This window comes from Anomaloglossus baeobatrachus, chromosome 1 (assembly GCF_048569485.1).
Source record: "Anomaloglossus baeobatrachus isolate aAnoBae1 chromosome 1, aAnoBae1.hap1, whole genome shotgun sequence".
Classification (NCBI taxonomy): Eukaryota; Metazoa; Chordata; class Amphibia; order Anura; family Aromobatidae; genus Anomaloglossus; species Anomaloglossus baeobatrachus.
In genome coordinates this window covers 840719808-840736192 of record NC_134353.1, presented here as the reverse complement: position 1 = coordinate 840736192, position 16385 = coordinate 840719808, and the positions used below count along the sequence as shown (strand labels likewise).

General features: G+C 44.4%; 1 protein-coding gene across 1 annotated transcript in view; it reads left to right on the top strand.

The window, feature by feature from the left end:
• Positions 1 to 13589, top strand: part of LOC142300970 (V-type proton ATPase subunit S1-like protein) — a 91445-nt gene extending 77856 nt beyond the window's left edge. The window contains exons 6-7 of the mRNA XM_075341994.1: positions 7574 to 7817; positions 12948 to 13589. Coding sequence (XP_075198109.1) covers positions 7574 to 7817; positions 12948 to 13274 — 571 coding nt within the window. The 3' untranslated portion in view covers positions 13275 to 13589. The remainder of the gene's footprint in view (positions 1 to 7573; positions 7818 to 12947) is intronic.
• Positions 13590 to 16385: the final 2796 nt, after the last annotated feature.

Here is a 16385-nt window from a genome sequence, read left to right as displayed (position 1 = left end):
ACCTTACTGAGCGCAAAGTCCGAGGGCACCAGCAGTGACGGGAGAACCAGGGACCTGAAAAAACACCGACCCCACAGGGTTCAAACTGCCCGCCGTACGGACTAAAGACCGAGAGACCACAAGGAGGGGACCGCCAGACGCTCCAAGCCACGGAGACCCACCAACTAGGGGAGGGTGCAGGGGAAAGAAGCAACCAGGTCACGAAACCAGCACTGGGACTAAGGGGATCAGTGGTAAAGACCAGCCTTCCTCCGTGTATCAGCCATCAAACCGCTGTGAGTAAAGAACCCAGTTACACTGCAATCCTGTCTGTGGCCTACCTTCTTTCCACGCCTAACTCCATCACCTACCCCCTGGGGCCCCGGCCCTACTTGCGGAGAGCCCAACATCCAAGCTGCCACTAACACCAGCCCCAGTGGTGAGAAACTGTGCAGCGGCTGTTCCATCACTATAACCGCAACCTGCAAGTGGCATCACGATAACAACTTTATAAACATTCCCCTGTACATAATCCCCCTTTTAAAGCGACTCACAGGGTCAAGGAACCGGGCAATGGCCACCAAGTGAACTGTCCCCGTAAATATACGGCCCAGGACCAAGTAACCCATAGACCTGGGGTGAGACACTAGACAGGTGAAACAAGCACAGACCTAACTAGTGAAGCACAAGCTATATGTAGTAGCTTGCAGCAGTAAACTTTAGTAGAGTGTGGTGCCGTCTAATAGGCTGAAGCAAGGAGATGACGACTTCAGCTGGACAGCACACACACCCATTCTGTCACACTATAAAGTCTTCCAGCCATTCTAACCTCAGTGGATGGACAGAGCCTGCGTTGTCTAGAGCTTCTGATTCTGACATCTCCTCTATTACCAGCACCGCCTACACCTGACAACTGATGCAGACATTGTAGGGGCAGACCCTATTACAGATGTGACAGTACCCCCCCTTTTACGATGTGTCTCCAGACCTGTTAGACCAGGTTTATTGAAAAACAAAAGATGAACCTTTCTGATCAGGTTTTAGGTGTTGATATTACTCGCTGGAACCCAAGATCTTTCTTCTGGACCATAACCCCTCCAATGCACCAGAGATTGCACAGACCCTCTCACCATATGAGAGTCTAGGATTCTCTGCACCTCATACTCCAAATTGCCTTTAACTAAAACAGGAGGAGGAGGAGGATTTCTAACTGCTCGAACCGGGGAATGATATGGCTTGAGGAAGGACTTAGGACAAACATTGGGTTTCTACCGGGGAATGATATGGCTTGAGGAAGGACTTAGGACAAACATTGGGTTTCTTAAAGGGAACCAACCACTAGTATTTTGCTATATAGAGTAAAGATCGGATGCTTGGTTGCTGAAATATCTGTAATTAATATCTGTAATACAGAGTGCTTGTTTAGAGTTGTGTATACAGTGATGCAGAAGGCACAGGTGGTAATAAACCATCTCTGCCTTCCATATGGGTGCTCTGGTTTTATCTGACAGATGTATCCCCACTTCCACAGGTACAAAATTATGTGTAGCTTCGCTCCTATGCAGTGACAACTGATTAGTAGACATGAATATTATCAACTCTATAATCTATTTTGTCAGAGAAATTTGCTTTTTCTCCACGAAGAGTAAAATCTGTATTCAGCCAAAACAGATTGTTATATTATTGAGATTCAGTAGCAGACACAGACCGGAAAGAGTACCTGTGCAAGAACAATACAGTTAGGTCCAGAAATATTTGGACAGTGACACAAGTTTTGTTATTTTAGCTGTTTACAAAAACATGTTCAGAAATACAATTATATATATAATATGGGCTGAAAGTGCACACTCCCAGCTGCAATATGAGAGTTTTCACATCCAAATCGGAGAAAGGGTTTAGGAATCATAGCTCTGTAATGCATAGCCTCCTCTTTTTCAAGGGACCAAAAGTAATTGGACAACGGACTCTAAGGGCTGCAATTAACTCTGAAGGCGTCTCCCTCATTAACCTGTAATCAATGAAGTAGTTAAAAGGTCTGGGGTTGATTACAGGTGTGTGGTTTTGCATTTGGAAGCTGTTGCTGTGACCAGACAACATGCGGTCTAAGGAACTCTCAATTGAGGTGAAGCAAAACATCCTGAGGCTGAAAAAAAAGAAAAAATCCATCAGAGAGATAGCAGACATGCTTGGAGTAGCAAAATCAACAGTCGGGTACATTCTGAGAAAAAAGGAATTGACTGGTGAGCTTGGGAACTCAAAAAGGCCTGGGCGTCCACGGATGACAACAGTGGTGGATGATCGCCGCATACTTTCTTTGGTGAAGAAGAACCCGTTCACAACATCAACTGAAGTCCAGAACACTCTCAGTGAAGTAGGTGTATCTGTCTCTAAGTCAACAGTAAAGAGAAGACTCCATGAAAGTAAATACAAAGGGTTCACATCTAGATGCAAACCATTCATCAATTCCAAAAATAGACAGGCCAGAGTTAAATTTGCTGAAAAACACCTCATGAAGCCAGCTCAGTTCTGGAAAAGTATTCTATGGACAGATGAGACCAAGATCAACCTGTAACAGAATGATGGGAAGAAAAAAGTTTGGAGAAGAAAGGGAACGGCACATGATCCAAGGCACACCACATCCTCTGTAAAACATGGTGGAGGCAACGTTATGGCATGAGCATGCATGGCTTTCAATGGCACTGGGTCACTTGTGTTTATTGATGACATAACAGCAGACAAGAGTAGCCGGATGAATTCTGAAGTGTACCGGGATATACTTTCAGCCCAGATTCAGCCAAATGCCGCAAAGTTGATCGGACGGCGCTTCATAGTACTGATGGACAATGACCCCAAGCATACAGCCAAAGCTACCCAGGAGTTCATGAGTGCAAAAAAGTGGAACATTCTGCAATGGCCAAGTCAATCACCAGATCTTAACCCAATTGAGCATGCATTTCACTTGCTCAAATCCAGACTTAAGACGGAAAGACCCACAAACAAGCAAGACCTGAAGGCTGCGGCTGTAAAGGCCTGGCAAAGCATTAAGAAGGAGGAAACCCAGCGTTTGGTGATGTCCGTTGGTTCCAGACTTAAGGCAGTGATTGCCTCCAAAGGATTCACAACAAAATATTGAAAATAAAAATATTTTTTTTGGGTTTGGTTTATTTGTCCAATTACTTTTGACCTCCTAAAATGTGGAGTGTTTGTAAAGAAATGTGTACAGTTCCTACAATTTCTATCAGATATTTTTGTTCAAACCTTCAAATTAAACGTTACAATCTGCACTTGAATTCTGTTGTAGAGGTTTCATTTCAAATCCAATGTGGTGGCATGCAGAGCCCAACTCGCGAAAATTGTGTCACTGCCCAAATATTTCTGGACCTAACTGTATATGGGCTCTTTTTAGTCCAATAAATGCGGCTGTACAGATTGCACCAATAGTTTGTCTGCTCCTGTTGAGGTACAGCTTAAAGGCCCCTTTACACACTGAGACTTTCTAGCGATCCCACCAGCGATCTCGACTTGGCCAGGATCGCTGGAGTCGCTGGTGAGCTGTCAAACAGGCAGATCTGGCCAACGACGCAGCAGCGATACGGACCTGCAGAACGGCATCGCTGAAAAGGGAACGCTAGCGCGCCTATCGACTGGGTCGCTAACGATGTCCTTGTAACGGTGTCAAATACACCAATACATGCTGCGCAGCGGGAAACAAAGGACCAAAGAATGGTCCTGAATGACTTGTAGCGATCAGTGACCTCACAGCGAGGGCCAGGTCGCTGATGCGTGTCACACACTGCAATGTCGCTGGGGAGGTCGCTATTACGTCACAAAACCAGTGATGTTACAGCGATATCACTAGCAATGTTGCAGTATGTAAAGGGGCCTTAAGGCTAGGTTCACACACTGCGTTTTTTTGACGCTGCGTTTTTGTGCTTTTTTTTGCGGCAAAAACTGCACAAAAACGCACCCGCGTCAAAAAACGCACGCGTTTTGCCGCGATTTGGTGCGGTTTTTTGCTGCGTTTTGCTGCGTTTTTGCTCACTGCGTCTTTATGTGTTTTTTATCAGTGAACAAAAAAAAAAGGTCTGATGTCATTTCCTTCTTCAATGTGTTCTTCATTCTCCACTAGTGTATGCAGAAGAGCAGACAGCTGCAGAACTACAAGGCTCAGCATACTCCATCCAATAGTGTATGCAGTAGAGCAGACAGCAGCTGCAGAACTACAAGGTTCAGCATGCTCCATCCAGGACTGTATGCTTGAGGGAGAGTCAGGGGGAGCAGATCTACAAGACTCAGCATCCTCCATCCAATAGTGTATGCAGGAGAGCAGACAGCAGCTGTCGAACTACAAGGCTCAGCATCCTCCTTCCAGGACTGTATGCAGGATTTCTTTGCCCCCCGCAAACAAAAAAAATGACGTGGGCTTCGCCATATTTTTGTATGCTAGCCGGGTACAGCAGGCAGGTACGGGCTGCCCCCAACCCCCAGCTGCCTATTTGTACCCGGCTGGGAACCAAAAATATAGGGAAGCCCTTTTTTTTTTAATTATTTCATGAATTTCATGAAATAATTTTAAAAAAAAAATGACGTGAGCTTCTCCCAATTTTTGAGTCCAGCCGGGTACAACTAGGCAGCTGGGGATTAGAATCCACAGTGCAGGGTGCCCATGCTTTCTGGGCACCCCCGCTGTGAATTGCAGTCCCGCAGCCACCCCAGAAAATGGCGCTTTCATAGAAGCGCCATCTTCTGGCGCTGTATCCAACTCTTCCAGCTGCCCTGATGCCGGGTGGCTCGCTGGGTAATAATGGGGTTAGGGCTAGCTGTATAGCTGGCCCTAAGCCCGAAATTCATGGTGTCACGCCAATATTAGACATGGCCATCATGAATTTCTAGTAAAGATAAAAAAAAACACAACACACAGAAAAATATTTTTATTAGAAATAAAACACAACACAATTAGTGACTCCATCTTTATTGAAATAAAGAACCCCCCTCCGCAGTAATCCTGGGTCAAGGGTCCCACGCCGTCCAATCCGGATCCAATATCATCTGATCGGTTTGCTGGAAGGCATAGCGATCAGATGATGTGTCAGGATCAAGTGCCTGAATCCCATCACACATCAGCTGATTGTATAAAAGCCGTTTATACAATCAGCAGATGCATCGGTGCAAAAAAAAAAAAAAAAATACTCACTTATGTGCTGATTACCGGCAGCTCCTGGAGCGATGGGGCGGGAGTCTGATCCCGTCCGATCGCTGCAGCAGCTGCCGGTAATCAGGGATGAAGTCTCCTGACGCATCCGCTGATACCGGCCGGGCGCCCGCGTCACCGCGATACTTACGATCACCTGATGCGTCAGGTGACTGCATCAGGTGATCCATCGCCAGGTCCTGCGTCCATCGGAGGTTTCCCGGCCGTCTGCACACAGCTGGAGCGGCGATACCGTGAGAGGAGATGTGAGCGGGCATGGCACCGGGAGTCTGCAGACAGGTGAGTATAACTTTTTTTTTTTTTTCTACTGTTAACTTTTGTTTTCGCAGCCGCTTCCACCTCCTGCCCGTACATGGCGCCGCACGGCAGCATACATGCACAGGACTGGAGGTGGAAGCGGCGGTGACGGTACCGGGAGGATTCACGCTTCTGTATATACTGACAGAAGGAATCCTCTTCCTGTACACGTCACTTTACTACCCACCTCCTGCGTTTATATCTGCGTTTTTGGTCTTAGAAATGCACCAAAACGCACCAAAACGCAGCTATTTGCGTTTCTCATTGCGTCTTTCAACATCACATTGAACTCAATGGATGAAAAGCGCAGTGAAAAACGCGGGAATAATTGACTTGCTGCATTTTTGTGGCACCACAAAAACGCAGCTGAAAAAAAACGCTGTGTGCAGACAGCAAAAATGAAAACTCATAGACTTTGCTGGGGAAGCAAAGTCATGCAGTTTTCTGAGCAAAAACGCACCCGAAAACTGCGCAAAAACGCCGCGAAAAACGCACTGTGTGAACTTACCCTAACAGTTGTTACTGATAAGATTCTCTGAGGATAAGGGTGGTTAGGGAGCTTCGAAGGATAAGGAGCAAAAAGCAGAGCTCCTCCCCCCTCCTTCCCCCTCAGTCTATATAGAATCTCATTAGTACGAGCTGCAGTACAATGCAGCTGGAATGGCGTGGGACCTGACAGTGATGCAGATCTCGCTGTGAGAGCCCATCCACTATCAGCACTTGCCAACTGTAAATGTTTGGGGTCTGGTGAGGGCATTTTGTTTTGAGGGGGGAGTTTCTTTCTTTTGGTGGTGCCTGTTTTTTTTTTTTTTCGGAAATATCTGCTTTCTTTGATGATGAGTCCTGCTTTATTCTTAACCTTTTTAGCTACTTGGACACTTCCTGATAGACTTGCAACCATGGCTTATTGTGGGAGTAGGGCTCATATCTTAAGCATACTCACTCAAAAAAGCCAAAAGAAAAATCAGGAACCAACTCTTAAACATATGAGGTTATTTTTGTTCAATTACAGTGGAAAAACAGCAAACAGAGCCATGGAGTAGCCCTTTGAACACGTTTCAAGTGTGTTTAGCACTCTTAGACAAGAGACTAAAAATAAAAGTGCTAAATGCACTTGAAATGCGTTGATTGAGCTACCATGCACTTTGCTGTTGTTGACCAGGAATAAAGGACACTAGGTATGTTTAAGAGCTGGATCCTGATTTTTCTTTTGGATTGTTTGGAGCCAAGGCGAGACTGGATCCTGGACTCCATAATGAGGTATGACAGATGATGTGGTGAGCTGTACTTTACTCTAAATACTTAAAAAAGGCCACAAAATCCTACTAGGGCTTATTTTCAGGGTAGGTCTTATTTTTGGGGAAACAGGGTATTAAGTGCCATCTCCTATCTCAGTAATGGGAAAGTCTTCAGTGAAAATAGATTTTACCCCCGAATTAAGAATTTTGAGAATGAATAATCAGTCCTGGGATATAAAGAATCAGATTTTTCTGATAACCTATATTTTTGGATAAACTATAATACAAGATCATTTTAATTTTTATTTCATAAATCAATAATACACGGGAGCATAAGCAACCTTGTAATATATCATACCCAAGAAATCTGCTTCTTTCTCCTCCTGGATGCAGATGTGTCTGATAAGATATATTTCAAAGTTGTTTATACTGTATTTTTGTGCTATTGATTTATGAAATAAAAATGAAACTAAACTGATGGGTAAAGCTGTATTGAGCTATAGTGTTGTATCTGGGCACACTGTGTACATCCGGCCAATGCGGGAAGGAACTGGTAATGGGTGCTGGGCATTTCCACCCACTGATCAGATATTGATGACCTCTCATAAGGATAGATGGTCATCCCAGAGAAAACCCATTTATTGGATCTAAGTGGTATGAACGACGAACCCTACTTAATTATATTAATACACCTCCACATATCCCAATATTAAGGTTTTCACACACAAATATATTTTATGTATCTAATAATATATTTTATGAACATAATTGATATATGTATTTTATTATGTATTTTAATGTATAGAATTATGTATTTTCAGACTTCATTGTTTTTCTTTTGTTTTAGATTTTTATTAGTAAAAAGTTACTACAAACTGTCTGTGCAGAACTGGTACAAACTACAAAGCATACAGATCCTTCTTAACCGTTCAGTGCAGGCAACATTCAGTACCTCCCGAATATTTGCCCCAATCAGCTATTCTTACCACTGTCAGCATGTCAGCAGCCTACAGAATTACGACGCTTTGTTGGTGCCCAGCTCTGCCGAAAACTGCTCAAGGCTGTGGGATGTCACTTTCCAGGATTTTCAGGTAATAAACATGGTTTGGATGGGAGACATGGAAGATTTACTTTAACGAGAGGATGAAAGTACACAGCAAATAACGGGAGGAGAAAAATAAAGTAAAGCTTATGGTATTATGTACTTTCAACTTGTACACGCTGAAAGCCCAAGGCTTTCTAGATTAATGATGTCACAAGTGTCAGGTATTTCTGCCACACAGACAACTTCCCGGCTTTATATGACTTGATAGCACTGTTGTATTCTTGAGGCAATGACATGACCTGAGAGGATTGTCATCAGAAACGGCTCGCTCCATAGCACTACACTGTCTCATAATATCAGTCTGTGTCTAACCCAGTTTACTTCTAGAAGACAGTTGTCTTCTTTGATACTTCACTATCTATCTATCTATCTATCTATCTATCTATCAGGCCTCTTTCACACGTCAGTGATTCTGGTACGTATGTGACAGTTTTTATACATACCAGAATCACGGACATACGCAGACCCATTAATATCAATGGGTCTGCTCACACATCAGTGATTTTTCAGTGACCGTGTTTCCGTGCAGCGTACACGCATGTCCGTGTGCTCTGCATGGAGACGTTCATTTTTTTTTATATCACGAAGGTTCCAATGGACCACAGTACAGTGTGATCCGTGAAACATGTACCAGAAAAACACGTACATTGAAAATAAAAAGCTTTTTAAACTCACCTTCTCCAGTGACGCTGTCTCGGCTGCTGCTGTCTCCTGCTTCCTAGCCGGCTCATTATTCTCACGCATATGCAGTTAACCATGGCACCGCGACCCAGAATTAGTTGCAGCGGGGGTCAGCGGCAGTCCGGAAATGCAGCAGAGCCGAAGAGTTCAGCACCACGGACAGCAGGAGCAGGGACAGGTGAGTTTATCTCCATGTGCTATCATGGATGATGGATCACGGATAGCACATGGATAACCCACGGAGAGACATATACGTTTTTAACACGTCAGTGAAAAACATCTGTGTTTTTCACTGACGTGTGAAACAGGCCTAATGAAGATAAAAACAGTTGCACATTATAATGGCAAAGATATAAACTACTAATAAAAAAGTTTTTAGAGATGTTTATATAATAATATTAAAATGTCCATTGTAATACCAGCCCAGCACCACATCACGGCAACCTCCTTTGATGGGTCCTACTCTACACTGCATCTGACTGGGCTCCTAAAAAAAACCTGCACAAGATCAGTGAGTAACCTTGGAAGTTAAAAACACATGAGTCTAATGAGCAATGTGGGGATTGGTAGTGCAAACCCAGTCTAAAGCCTGCTTTACACGTTGCAATTTCGCATACGATATCGTATGCGATTTGCAACGCCCCTATCGTATGTGTGGCACGTTCAATTTGTTGAACATGCCGCACAAACGATTAACCCCCGTCACACGTACTTACCCGTCCATACGACCTCGCTGTGGGCGGCGAACGTCCACTTCCTGGAGTGGGAGGGACGTTCGGCGTCACATCGACGTCACGCAGCAGCCGGCCAATAGAAGCGGAGGAGCGGAGCGTGACGTAAACATCCCGCCCAACTCCTTCCTTCCGCATTGTCGGCGGGAGCCGCGGACAGAGGTAAGCTGTCGTTCAATGTTCCCGGGGTGTCACACGTGCTGCCTCGGGAACATTACACAACCTCACGTTCAATCTTTGAGGAATGAATGGCGTGCATGCGATGAACGGTTTTTCGTTCAATCGCAATAGCATGGAGGTTTTACACGCTACAATCATACTTACGATGCCGAATGTGTGTCACTTACAACGTGACCCCGCCGACGTATTGTAAGATTTATTGTAGCGTGTAAAGCGGGCTGTAAAGGACATCACTCCATACTAAATATAATGAAAAAAGAGAGGACTGGCAGCACTTACCATAATGTGAATAGGTGCATATCTTGTTCATGATACAAAATAAAATGAAAATAAAAACAGTTGCACACTATACACTCCCTGACAGAAGTTCTGTTGCTTATCCATGTTATATAAATAAAAGCTTATAACCTGACTTTAAATTCATCCATTGTTTTTATAAATTACTCTTTTGAAAGCTGAAACCCTCCCAAATTTGGTTTATGTTATGAAAATAAGGTTGCTGCAAAGCTGAAATATTGATCATTTAATGAACATTGAAAGGTCAGATTTTGGCAAGACAAAAGTTTTGTCGCCTTGTCATATAATGCACCCAATCCTAGTTTACATCCTCACCTGTGCTCACTAAATGATCGGTTAATTAGTGGGTGTGTATAAAAAGAAACCCAGCACATCAGACCTTCACTTGAACTGCAACTTGACCTCTGACAAAATGCCAAAAATCCACCCTGCGACCAAAGCCTTGATTATCAAGAGGCTGAAGACCAGATGCACTACAGAGGTGGCTGGCACTTTTAATGTGTCTCAGCGTCAAGAACAAAGAACTAAAAAAAGATTTGACGAGACTAGAGATGTTTTTGATAAGCCCAGGTCCGACGGACCCCGCAAGACAACTGCTCAGGAGGAAAGTTTGTTGGTTAGAAAATCCAAAGCCATCCCCTCTTCCACTACAGCAGAGTTCCAACAGGCCTGGTCACCTCAAGTCCCTGTGTCAACTAGAACAGTTTGTAGGATTCTGTCTCAAAAAGGCTCCATGGTCAAATCAGTGCCCAGAAGCCAGCAGTAAACAAAAGGCAATTAAAAGAAGTGTGGCATTTGCCAAGTCTCACAGCCTGCTAAACAGATGGACACTGAAAAAGTGGCAGAAGGTAGATTTCTCTGATGAATCTTCAGTTGAATTATACCACAGCTGCCGCAAATACTGCAGGAGACCTACTGGAGCCCATATGGATCCAAAATACACCCAAAAAACACTTAAGTTTGGTGATGGAAAAATCATGGTCTGGGGTTACATTTAGTATGGGGGTGTGCGAAACATTTGCAAGGTGGAAGGCAATATCAATAGTCTAAAATATCAAGAAGTATTAGCTACCTCTTACATTTCCAATCATAAAAGGGGTCAAATTCTGCAGCAGGATGGTGCTCCATCTCATACATCCATCTCTACAACAAAGTTCCTTCTGGCAAAGAAGATCAAGGTGCTCAAGGACTGGCCAGCCCAGTCACCAGACATGAACATCATTGAGCATGTTTGGGGTAGGATGAAAGAGGAAGCTTGGAAGACAGAACCAAAGAATCTAGATGAACTCTGGGAGGCATGTAAGACTGCATTCTTTGCTATTCCTTATGACTTCGTCAATAAATTGTATGAATCATTGTTGAACCGCATGGATGCAGTCCTTCAAGCTTATGAAAATCACCCAAAATATGAAATATGGCTCTAATAGCACCAAAGCCTCCTTCACCAATGTTATGCAACATATCTTTGTATTAGAAGTTAATTATTTGTTTGAATTTCACTTTCTGTGTGCGACAAAGCTTTTGTCTTGCCAAAATTTGACCTTTCTGTGTTCATTAAATGATCAGTATTTCAACTTTGCATTAACTTTATTTTCATAACATAAACCAAGTTTTGGAGGGTTTCAGCTTTCAAAAGAGTAATTTATAAAAACCAATGGATGAATTTAAAGTCAGGTTACAAGCTTTTATTTACATAACATGGATAAGCGACAGAACCTCTGTCAGGGAGTGCAATGACAAAGATATAAACTACTATTAAAAAACTATTTAGAGGTGTTTGAATATTAAAATGGCCATTGTGATACCAGTCCAGCACCACGTCATGGCCCCCACCTTGCCCATTAGCCTCATGTGTTCTTAACTTCCATGGTTACTCGCTGATCTTCTATGTAGGTTATTTAGAAGCCCATTTAGATGCAGTATTGAGTAGGACCTAGTAAAGGAGGTTGTTGTGACATGGCGCTGGGCTGGTATTACAATGGCCATTTTAATTATCTAAACACTTCTAAAAACCTTTTTATTAGTAGTTTATATTTTTGCCATTATAGTGTGCGACTGTTTTTCTCTTTGTTCTATCTATCTGTCCATTCATCCATCCATCCATCTACAATGGAATAATTATAAGTGCTATGCCTTTGAACAAAAACCCAACTCTTCCAACCAAAGAAGAGAAAAGATGGCAGCACACCATTGAGTTGTGCAAAGCTGTGAAACATGGGTTTAAAAAAGTCCATTTTGTTCTCAACTGGTTTGGAGGAAACAAAGCTGCACAAGTCTAAAGGCCCCGTCACACACAGAGATAAATCTTTGGCAGATCTGTGGTTGCAGTGAAATCATGGACATATTGTTCCATTTGTACACAGCCACAAACCTGGCACTGATTGTCCACAATCTCACTGCAACCACAGATCTGCCGCAGATTTATCTCTGTGTGTGACAGGGCCTTAATAGAATTATGGGTTTATACCACCATAGACTAAACTACTGACCACAATATATAGTAAAAAAACTCCAAACAAAAATACTCCAAACATACTTTAATTAGTCACCAGGGACCGAACCGCATGGCAAACTAGTTGGACAGGTGAGTCACCGGCGGCTTCTCCTTGCCCGCTGACAGTGATTCACAGGTCTTTGCCTACATACGTGTTTAGTCCAAATGTCTGGCTAGGATAACACAGTCAATGGCTGCTAAATGTGGCTCACTGCTTGGACGGCATTTATCAGCTGTCAGGTTCCCTCTAAACTGCAGCACCAGAGCGGGGGAATGGAGCAATGGCTTTTTGCACAATGTACCGCTGATCTCTGGGGGTTCCAACAGTGTTACACCTTGTGCTCAGCTTATACCTTACTAAGAAAAATAAACTTTTCCAAGAGGTCAGCACATTGAAGTCTTTTCTCTGTAGCCCTAACAACTAGAAAGTTATAAATATATGACTGTAGGAGTGTAACCATGGGGCTCCCCCTGGTTAGAAAATAGGGGTCCTATGTTCCCGGTGTGAAAGGAGTGTTGGTGGACTTGCATAACAATTGCTGTTTTCACTATCTATATCAGGGGTGTCTTGCCCCTTAGACCATTTGAAGTGAAGAGGCTTGTGGTCACGCATGGGTACTGTTGCTCCATTTACACTTGGGCACTGAATCCCTGTTCTTATCATCACGGGGCTCTTGGCCATCTGACTTTCATGATTATACATTTATCTTCTAATGATGCCATTTATTTGCAGATACAGGGATTTAACATTGAAGATGGAGAGTTTGCCTATGCCAAGGACTGTGCCACCTACTTTTCACCAGCCATTCTTATGGGACTTGTCATGTCACTTATTCTTCTACTTGTATTGGCCTACGCACTCCATATGCTGATACATCTGAAATCCATGGATCTACACTACCAGAGGAAATGCTCTGCCACCTATTTTCCTAAAATGAGAGGCAGTTACCTGGAAGATGAGAGGGAGCCCCTCAGAGGCAGCGGACAGGAGTTCTATGAGCTGAGGCAGTCGGAGTACTATAGACTCAGCATTCAGCAGTGTGCATCTGTTTCTCATTAGCTTCATAATTGACCATTGTTCCCCTTTGTGTATTTCTGTTATTCTGATTTCACATTAAACACAGTTTCCAAGAAATGACTCCCCAGATAAAGACGTTATAAAATAAACTCTTGTGCAACGCAGTAACTCTGGAGACCAAAGACCCTGAAAGATTCCTGTGAAACTACAGAGCACTTTGTCACAGGAACATATATGGCCTGAATGTAATGTTGATGTCTTAGATGAAGGACAGTAAAGGTATCTATGACTGCCGCGTCCTGCTGCTGGAAAGTCATGTATGAAATGAATAAAGGATTGTGTCTGATAAAAAGAAAATACTTTGCCTTTCCTGTAAAAAAAAAAAAAAGCATCAAGCACACAAAAGCTCAAAACTGCATATACTTCATGTAATTTCCAGGAACATGGAAGTGACAAGAGCTGTTCGACTGCTAATAAAATGGATTAGACGCGTCTGTGTCCCATAAAAGGTTGAGACAACTCACAGATTTTTCTTATCTAGTTGTCTGTCACTTCATGTATATCTATCGTCATAGCTCTCAACTATAAACGTCACCCAAAAGTGGGCATGTCGAGCAGATACCAGTGTACCACCAATAATGGCAAGCCATGTGACTACTACAGTATGGATCCTGAGAACTGAGGGGATCTGGTGTTGAACAGCCTAATCCAGCTCACCACTCCTGACCTCCGCTGATTAATTACCACAGAAACTGGGAGGATATCTATAGAGCAGGTTCACATGTTTAGCCTGCTTCATACTTGAAAACGACAACTGTGTTGTACAGCAGACACCTACTGGTAATTTTTGTGATTGGAATTAGATCTGATCGCATCAGTTTAAAGAAAACCTGTCATGTAAAAAATGCTATTAACTTGCACATAAGGGGGGAATTTTCAGATTAATAATATCCTGATGGCATGTGGCCGCAGCACTGACACCCTGCTGCCAGGAGGAAAATAACTTTATTACTCCAGGCAGCCTCAGGCTTTCAGTCATAGGGGAGCTCCGCCATGTCTTCAGTCACCACTCTGTGCATAGTTAGCATGGGCTGTAACCATGGCATGTCAATTTCTGCTGCGGATTTAGCTGCAAAATAAATGTGTGTCACATTCACACCTTTTCTGTCACAAAATCTGCAACAGTATTTAAAGGGGACCTGTCAGGTAATTTATGTGTTCTAACCTAGGAGCAGGGTGATGTGTGGCCTACTAACCCCTTCCTACCCATCCCTGTGTTGTAATATTGTGTAATGTGAATGTATGAAAATATGTTTTATTACTTACGTGTACCCTATGTAAATGAGCAGGGCCTCTATCCCCATGGGCGTTGCATCACCCTGTGGGCGTTTGCATGTTCTCCGTGGTATTACGTGGGCATGATACCATGGATTTACATGAGCGATGTCCCCGTCGCTTCTTGAGATCTCACATATGCGCACTTACCATTCCTGCAGCCCTGTTATCCGGGTGCTTGCTTCTCATCTTCAGATGCGCTCTGCGCATGACCGGAACCGCAGGAGTCTCCTGAGCATGCACAGTGCGCGTCTGAAGCCGAGAAGCAAGCACTCGGATAACAAGGCTGCGGGAATGGTAAGTGCACACGCACGGGATCTCAAGAAGCGACGGTACGTCGCTCATGTAAATCTATGGTATTGTGGTGCCCAGGGCTATGGGGTACTCGGTCCTGGGCGGTGTACTGTTGGGGAGATGTCACTTGGTGGCCGTTGCTCGGTTCCGTATCCCGGAGGGGAGATTAAATGAATGTTTATCACGTGACGCCACTAGCGGGTTTCGGATATGTTCTCACTACTGGGGCTGGTGTTGGTGGCAGCCTGGATGTTAGGCCCTCCACAAGCAGGGCCGGACCCCAGAGGATAGGTGATGAGGATGGGTGCAGAAAGAAGGTAGGCCACACAAGGGGTTGTAGTGTAACTGGTTTCTTTACTCACAGTGAGATGGAAACTGGACACCTGAGGAAGGCTGGTCTTGACCGCTGGTCCCCTTAGTCCCAGTGACGGTTTGGTGACTTGGTGGCTTCTTTCCCCTGCACCTGTCTTTGGTTGGTGGGTCACCGGGGCTTGGAGCATCTGGGGTTCCCCTCCTGGTAGTCTCTGATCGGTAGTCCATGGTAGCGTGAACCCTGTGGGGTCGGAGTCTCTGGTCCTGTCCCCAGTTCTCCCATTGTTACTGAGTCCCGCACTTCAAGGTCAGTGAGGTCCTTGATGGTTCCCTCACTGTGCAGATTTTATCAGTTCTGCCTGGAGCATTTTCCTGACCTAGGATTCTGTACCCCATTGGTGCTATGGTTCTGGGAGCACTCCACCATACTCCACTGGCAACCAAACGCCTGGGCCCTCAGGTCACCGTCACACTCCTGTCAGTGTTTCCGCTCACTTTCTCTTTGTCACCGACTACTAACTCTCACTGTCCACTGTCTGCCCCTCCCAACTGGTCGTCTAGTGGATTGGATCGACTCCACCTCTAGGTGGCCAGTCATTAGGTCCAACCCTAGTCTGGCACCCAGTCTATGGGAAATTTGGGGAAAAACAGGGATTAACTGGAATGTTTTTGTTGTTACCGGAATTGGTTTTCTGCGTCCCTGGGGGTAGGCCCTGCATCCTGGTGGGGATGCACTATCTTGTAGCTCCCTGATGGCTTCAGGGGCATTACAGTATCACGTCCATAGGAGCGTTATACCATGGAAAACATGCAAACGCCCACATGGCGATTCGACGCCCATGGGGCTAGAGCCCCTACTCATTTACATAGGGAGCATGTAAGTAATACAACATATTTTTATACATTCACATTACACACTGTTACAACACAGGGATGGGTAAGAAGGGGTTACTAGGCCACACATCACACTGCTACTAGGTTAGAACACATAAATTACCTGACAGGTTCCCTTTAACAATCTGTCATGGTTTATCTTGCTGTGATTTTGTGACGCCCTGGCAAAACCAGGTAGTCACAGAGGTTGTACAAATCTCTCAGGTACAAAACTCCATCCTCCTTGGCATACCAACACAAAACCAACACCCAGGTGCACAACACCAGGCAGTAAAGCCTAGTCACCCCCCCATGACAATAGGGACACACCAGTGGGCG